This window comes from Eurypyga helias, unplaced genomic scaffold, assembly GCF_000690775.1.
Source record: "Eurypyga helias isolate BGI_N326 unplaced genomic scaffold, ASM69077v1 scaffold22748, whole genome shotgun sequence".
Classification (NCBI taxonomy): Eukaryota; Metazoa; Chordata; class Aves; order Eurypygiformes; family Eurypygidae; genus Eurypyga; species Eurypyga helias.
Genome location: NW_010266554.1, coordinates 329 through 8025, shown reverse-complemented (window position 1 = coordinate 8025; position 7697 = coordinate 329). Strand labels below are relative to the sequence as shown.

General features: G+C 49.2%; 1 protein-coding gene across 1 annotated transcript in view; it reads right to left on the bottom strand.

The window, feature by feature from the left end:
* Nucleotides 1–7635, bottom strand: part of LOC104513704 (pre-mRNA 3'-end-processing factor FIP1-like) — a gene marked incomplete at both ends in the record, with an annotated part of 8606 nt that extends 971 nt beyond the window's left edge. The window contains 5 exons of the mRNA XM_010157150.1: nt 974–1084; nt 2128–2186; nt 3210–3316; nt 4581–4665; nt 7596–7635. Of these exons, the coding sequence (XP_010155452.1) occupies nt 974–1084; nt 2128–2186; nt 3210–3316; nt 4581–4665; nt 7596–7635 (402 nt within the window). The remainder of the gene's footprint in view (nt 1–973; nt 1085–2127; nt 2187–3209; nt 3317–4580; nt 4666–7595) is intronic.
* Between the last annotated feature and the right edge of the window lie 62 nt (nt 7636–7697).

Genomic DNA, 7697 nt, shown 5'->3' with positions numbered 1-7697 from the left:
TGCTGTACCACCCAAACACGCAAACCTCAGCGACACAAACTCAGCATCACAGTTACCTATCTTATCAGCTGACATTTCAGCCCTCTATCAGTTCTTCCACATCATATTTTCTTCTTCCTCTCCCTCAGAGATACCAACTTGCTCCACAAGTACCTGTGAAGGACGTAAGCCTGAAAGGCTGTGGAGTAACAACCTACTCGCCATCTAAAATGAACTTAGAGGCCACACCACTGCAGCCACCTTCCCTCTATTCGTACCTCAACACAGTCTCAAGGCTCGCTGGCTTCGTTCTGCTCCAGGAGGTCAGCATGACCACACGGATTTCCATGCTTTATCTCTGAACTTCTCTTCATTGTTTTGCTTCCAATTTATCTTCTTCCTAGCACTAAGTGGGGGCTGCTCACTCCCAGCTACAGCCCTGGGGGCAGAATCTAGCAAAGAACTGGGCAATGCAGCTTTTCAACAAGAAAACCGCTAGCCTTTCTTGTCAGGAGTGGACAGCGCTTCCCTCCCTTTCACCCCACTGTTTGCAGCAGGAGGATTCACACACGGATGGCTCGGGCTCGGCCGTCCTGACGGACGCCCGTTTTTTTTCCATCGCTGCCGTCTGCGTCAGCAGCCACATCTGGATCCTGCTCAACTGACTTTAAGGCCGACAAAGATTATCGTGCTGATATCAGTGCAATGTTTTCTGGAACTAGGGAATTAATAAAATAGAAGATTAAAATAAATAGTTGCTCCCTTTAGGGGAGTTAAGGTAACGAGTAAATGCAACCCAATTTTAATTAGCATGGCTTGATCAATCAGCAAATGTCACCGCTTGCCTAGACAGGCATCAGAGCCTGAGCAAGATGCATTTTTCCTACTTCCCTGTTCCCTGGAAGCAATAAATGGAGAGAAATTACGGGTGAAATTAAAGAGAGACAACTAAAACTGCAGAAAATATTTACCACAAGAAACTGTGAGGCCCCACCTGGTTTCCTCCACGGTTTGTCTTCAAATGAATCCAAATCCACTTCTATAACAGGCAATCCATTTATATTCCCTGCGGCATCTAAGTCAATACCTTTGGGCTGCAACTTGGCTTTGGAGAGAGAGAAACCAGTACTAGTTTGAATGCAATACCTTTAATCCACTAATTTGCTGAGCAAATTACTCCAGTCCAAACCAGAGCGCTACTGTGAATTCATTACTGGTTTACGGCACGTAGGTGACCACAATCAACTTCGGAATTGAAATTCAGCCACTCTGTAAACAAAGATCCAGGGCAGGCAGCACTGGCAGCTGAGCAGCACGTTTAACCCAGATTAGAACTACAGACAAGTGGAGCAAATGATTACAGCGTGCATGAAATTTGCCCCAAATGACAAAAAATTTACTTTTCTCCCCAAGGAAAATACTTCTTTTTCCCTCCCAAGATACCACATTTTCTCCTAACAGAGACTTTTTTAGGACCAGTCTGAGGTGGACCGTGTGGCAACTGGAGTCAGCAAACGCCTGTCAGGTACAGAATCTTCCAGGGGGATTTGTCCTTATTTTCCCCACCAGCAGGTAAATTGTTGCCACAGAAACTCAGGGGAGCATTCGAGGCCCGCAAAAGGAGAGTCTCGCCCACGAGGAAGGACGGAACCCAAGCCTCAAACACAGTATAAACTAAAGGGAACGGTGGGGAGAATTTCATCTGCAGAAACGCGCACAGTTGAGACTCGAGGCCAGAGTTAGTTCCTTTGAGTATCTTACACCCCGAGTAGCTCAGCAGACTGACCACAGAGCCGAAGCTCTTCTCCAGGCAATGTCAAATTTTTGGGCCCAGCGCAACGATATCGTTCAGAAATACCCTGGGGTTTTACTATAAAAGTAATAATCAATGTATTTCATTTTCTACTTTCAACAGAATTATCATCAGCTTGTTCAGTGATGGGCAATTAAATCATCCCACGGCCCCCTGGATCCTCAGACTGCCCTAGGAGAGCTTGTCTTTAGGGAACGCACTTGCTCTTCCCAGATTAAATAAGATGCACTCATTTGACATCCCCCCGAACAGAGACCAAGATTCAGCTGCTCCAGCTCTCAGTGCCAGGAAAGGGGAATATTGCAAAAGGTGAAGGATAAAAACAGCAGCAATACCTGAAGCAGACGCTCCATAGCCTCTACCCGTTTTTAAGTTTAGATTCATGGGAGTTCCCCTATATGGAAAAGAATCACTCCGTTGGTATCGAACAGATGGCTGGGGTCAGGAGTTTCATGCAGGAGGTATTCAAGCCCTGACATCTTTCAGAAGACGCTCAGGTCCTTTGGGTGTATTCACGCCTCTCTCCGACTTTCAGTACAAAAGCCTCAACACCTCACAAGCGAGATCCCACGTTTTCTAACCCTACGGAAAGCCAGCAAACGTTTGCCGACCAACAGCCGAACACACGAGGGCTGTCTGGAGCCCGAAGGGAAAGCTCGTTTCAAAGGGCAGCAGTTACCATCCCGCCCAGGAATGTGCTCAGGATTTGAACGGAGCTGAACACCGTGGAAATCCCAGCTGCATGTAGCTCACAGAAGGAGGAGAGAAAGGTGGTAGCAGCAGATTTGGAAAAAGATGCCTGGAGATCTAGCGAGGTGCTAATGGACGGACATTGCTACTCAGTGCGATCATCAGACTGAAACACCTCTGCAGCAAGAGGAGGGCATTATCCATGACGTGGAAAACTTGGAATATGCTGCAGCGCAGACCCAAGTCATTTCCTGAAGGGGAAGGCTGCTAGCAGCAAGCAAAACGCTGTCTTTGTGGTTTTATTCGATGCTAATTAGGTAGAATTTGAAGTCAGTGACGTAATTTCCTGGTTTGCAACTCCAGCGTCACCATTTCCGAATCACGAAAAATCAGACAGCTGAAAATCAGTGAATTCACAGCTTATGCAAATTCTTATCAATACAGATTTTGGTGCTTGAAGTTTTCACAGATAACTAATTAAATGTAACGTCCCACCTCTGACTTTGCCTGACGAATCACATTATTGGATTAATTGTCCAACAGCAGACACATGAATTATCATTCCTATTTTCTAGATGGATTCTCCAACAAGGAATTACAGGCCGGAGCTGCCCATCAGCTTCCACCCCCATTTCGGTGTTCCAGTCCTTACTCCCACACCTCCCAGCAGCTCTCACCCCCCCTTTCCACCCCAACCGACGCGCCAGAGCTACCTCCGATCACATACATGTACGAGGGCGCTCCCGTCTTAATGTTGCCAATAGTCACTTTCACGTCGTCATCATCGCTGTCGCTGTCACTGTCGTCTTCATCATCTTCACCACTTGGAAGGGCCTAGCAACGATAAAAGCACGCGGGAGCTCATGGAACCAGTCGATCCCCCTGGACAGTAAGGCAGCTCTTACAAAGCTGCTGCCACCCAGGACCGTAACGAAGTACGACTGTGATGTAAAGACATCACCTCCTGCTGCGCCCAGGGCCGTACTTCGATGTAACATCACCTCCTGCTGTGCCCAGGGCTGCACAACCTTGTCAGAGGAGGCAAGAACCCAGGAAGTAACCAGCCTCGGACGTAAAGGGGCAGGTGCCCACAAAGCAACTGCTACATCCTTTGAAGGAGTGACCGACCCTCCGTGAGGATTGGGATGAGATTTCTGATGGTGGGGAAGATTTAGTCGGTTCTAAGAATTTCACCACGTCCCACAGTTCCTCTCCCCTGCTCTTTCTGAAAAAGAGCGAGGGCTTTGCTGACACCTCTCCTTGGCAGGTCCATGGTGGCTGTACCCTTAATCAAAACCACCCGAACACATTTGCCAGGCTTCACCCAAGAACCGTGGAGCACATACTCTCACCACAGCTCTTGTAGAAGAGGCTGCTGAGCCGGGCTTGGCTCCTGCAGCACAACCAGTCCCCAGTCACTTCACTGCCCGTCCGACCCTGGCACGGCACCACGGCTGGGGCACAGTGGAAGGCTTCCAGGTACCAGCAGTGCGGGTGTGCAAGATGGGCGAGCGGATTTAACGCCCCACTGCTACAAAAGTGTATGAGGAAGGTGTTCCGAACCCTCCCTCCTTTTCCAAGGCACACAGGGTCAGCAGGACGCTGTGTGAGCCCTCTTGACGTACCGCAGTGGTGGAAAACAAACCCATCACAAATCTAAGAGGGGGTGGAGAAGCAAACCTCCTCCTACTCTTGGCACTGAGCCATCCGACTGCATTCTGAGAGACCCGAGGCTGAACCAAAACTGGCTCCCAGCACTTTGGGCTTTCTACCCCAGCGTCTCCTGTTTGACAGACCCTCGAGGAGTCGTACTGAGTATTGTGCTGGAGGTAACGTCGCCTTCTGCTTTTCCAGCACCACAGGCCCTCGCCTGCCTCGTTGGGGGGCACAAGCAATACTTGATCAGGGTTTTCCACCCATGGCAGGCTGAGAAGAGAAGCCTGTCGCTGCAGCGCGTTGAGAACGGACTACCAGCACACTCCTACGGTACAAACGGAACGTAGTGCAGTACCAGCACCTTCACACTTACATCGTTTTATCCATGAGTATTGGGAAGCACAAAAATAACTACGTCTACCGTCTGCAGCTGGACACGTACGTGTTGCGACATCTCTCGGTCTTCATTGCCGACAGGCCGGTTCTCCTGAGGAGCATCTTGCAGAGGATGAGAAGATTCTGCATGTCTAGTAAAACGTGACAGATAAAACAAAGTGGATAAGCCCAATCTACAGGTTCACCTTGAAACATTTCTAAAGCGTTCGTCCAGGTGACTATCCTAATGGCTTTATTCATGGAGTGTTTATCCTGCCAGCAGTTAGCTCAACCTTACGACCAAAACTAATCCTCCTTGCGTGGCTTTGCTTTTGTTGGAAGGAATCAGCCGAGTTCTCCCAAAGAGCCCCTGACGGACAGCGTGGCTGCCTGGCCAGACGCCGCTCCACCGCCAGCACGTACGCGGCAGCTACAGCACCCTGCGGCTTTGGTTCGGCACGATCCCAACTGGTAGGAGTAAGACCATAATAACCAAAATTTCACCTTATCCCTAAGGATGCTAATAATTATATGTGCATTTGTAAGCAGAAAGGGTATTTGTCACGTAGAAATTAAGGAAAAAGTGATTTTAGTGTTTCTATAAATAGCTTACATTAACAAGTAGTTAAAATTCAGAGGAGAAAAGACGGATAATTATCCACCCCATCTTCTCACTCATTACAAATCAGTCCTAATGCAACAATGGCCAGGCTCAGATCTACCCCCAACTGAAGAGCTCGTGCAAATGTTATCGCTGTTTATTGCATTAGCCAGGCACGAAAGCCAAACTGGTGCACACCTGCTAGAAAAGGGTACGCTGAGTGTTTCACAACTACAATACAAAGAGGTGCTTTTCTTTCATGTCATAGGTAAAACCCAGCTGAACTTCAAACTAACTCTGGCTCCTCAGGAGACAATTAGAATAGCCCAGGAAACCCAATTCTCCACCAGTACTTCCTGGAGACACTAACGTTAATTTAAAAGCCCTCGGCGGATAACAAACGTACATGGGATTATCTCCAAAGAGAAACACACGTAACACCCCACAGAATCCCAACACTGGTCAGGTTAAAGCCATTTCAGAGGCGGCGGGGAAGGAGACACCAGCCAAGTTAAGCCAAGAGGTCGCACCAACGCGACTCAAGAAGCAGTTACTGAGCGTAACAAAAGGACAACCAAGAACAATTTGAGCAGATACTGAAGCTCCCAATTTAGAAAAGCCCCCCAAACACCGAAATGCAACAATGGAGCCAGGATCAAAAAGACGGAGGAAGGGTCGGCAGCTAGCCAAGGAAGCAGAGGTCCCATCTCACCCAGTCCTTCAGCCGATGGCTCACGGGACTTTACATTAAAAAGGTAGCCAAGACCTCAAAGGGAAAATCAGCCTCTCCATGGACTTCCAAATTGCAGACACGGGCTACCGCGAAAGGCCAAAACCTCACAGATGGCTCCCAAACTGTCTGCAGTTGCTCTGCCAGATCCCAGCAGCTCGTGCCACTGACCTCAACCGCAGAATCTGCTTAAGAGTCCGAGACTGAGCGACAAGTGTTACCTTCGGCTTCAAGTCACATGAAGTATCTGTGGGTGCGCGTTAAGCCTTGTGAGTTGGAGCTCAAGTAAACATTTGCCAAGGAACAGTCGCTCCCCAACCTCTTTGCTGCCCGGGAATGAACAGTCTGATGGATCCACCATCACCTGCACGCAAAAACCACGTTGCAGCTACGTAACTCCCGGGAACGCCAGTGTGACCCGGCGTGTGGCTGACCTAACGGCCTCCTGCACAGCATCCTGCACAGGCCCCTGGTGTCTAATGCGTCCTTTAGGCCCCAGAGTGTTCAGGGGTGCTGTACCCCAACTACACCAATCCCTGCTGCTGGGGTAGAGACACGCACTCCAGACGCGCCAGCAAGGCCTCCCCAGAGCCGCAGCCGTTGACAACGCAGCAGAGCCATTTTTCCTACAACACCCCACAGCTCTTCATTTAGGAAGATTCTCATTGCGCAACAAAGATAAGGAAAAAAACCCAAACAAAAAAACCCACAAAAAGAGGGGAAAAAAAAGGAGCACCAGCATGACCACTGACGCTTTTCTTTGGCGCATCTTGCGGTTACTGGAGAAGCTGCTAGAAATTCTGATTGTGCATCCTGCTTGTAAAGTAAAATTACATTCGGATGGAGTGACAAGGAACAACAGATTTAGGACACTCAGCACCAACCTTCTATCTAACTAAAAAAAGTTGTTCCTTCGCACAAAGCTCATTTGATGGTTTTAGGTAACGATTTACCAAGTCTGGCTAAAACTTGTTTTTAAACGGGTTTTCATATTCCCTAAGCAGAGGATGCCCACTACAGCAGTGGGACCGTATCCGTAACAACCTCAGAAATCCCAGATGCTGAATTCACAACGGCCTTAAGGGACAACGGATGCTAAACTGAACCACTGAAGGTGCCGAGCACACAGAGGTCCGGTGAAGATCAAGCCTTCCGAAAACCACGTCCTGTCTCAAAGCGGCCAACGGGCAATACCTCTGCTGGGGCGACACGCGCTGCTGCAGGCCCAGGGGAGCTACCACCGGGACAGACCCCGTGCGTACGCAGACAGCGGAAGCCGTCGGTGAGCTGTCCCCAGCGCCTTCACCTGGAACCCTACCCACAGGGCACAGAATCACGCAGCTCACGTGATTTCTTGAGTTGATCGTGTCAAGATTTTAAGCCAGGCTCAAGGCTTTTAGCTTCTCCAGGCTAATGCACAGGCCATGGCTTTACTGATACCAGGCCAGCACCAAGGCTGATCCTCAAGGCACCATTTTCCCAGGGAATTAAACTGGAAAACAGATCTGAATTAAAACCAATTGGGGAAGGAAAACAGGGGTTAGAAGGTAGCTTTTCTTAGGACTGATCCAGTTCACCTTCCAAATCCACCAACGCTGTGGCAGCCCCAGTGTGGCAGCTGGGGATGACCCCATGGGAACAGGATGGGCTGCTGGCCACAGCATGCTCTGAGGTGTTCACGATGCTACATCTAACCTGGCTTGATCTCGCAGCATACGCTGCTGTAACGAATAAACAGACTCCGGACTCACCCAGAAATTGGTCCATCTTCTTGCTTACCAGTGGTATCATCTGCAAAAACAACCGTAAGAGAAAATTACTCAAGCGAAATTAAAAAACCTAGATTGAAGCAC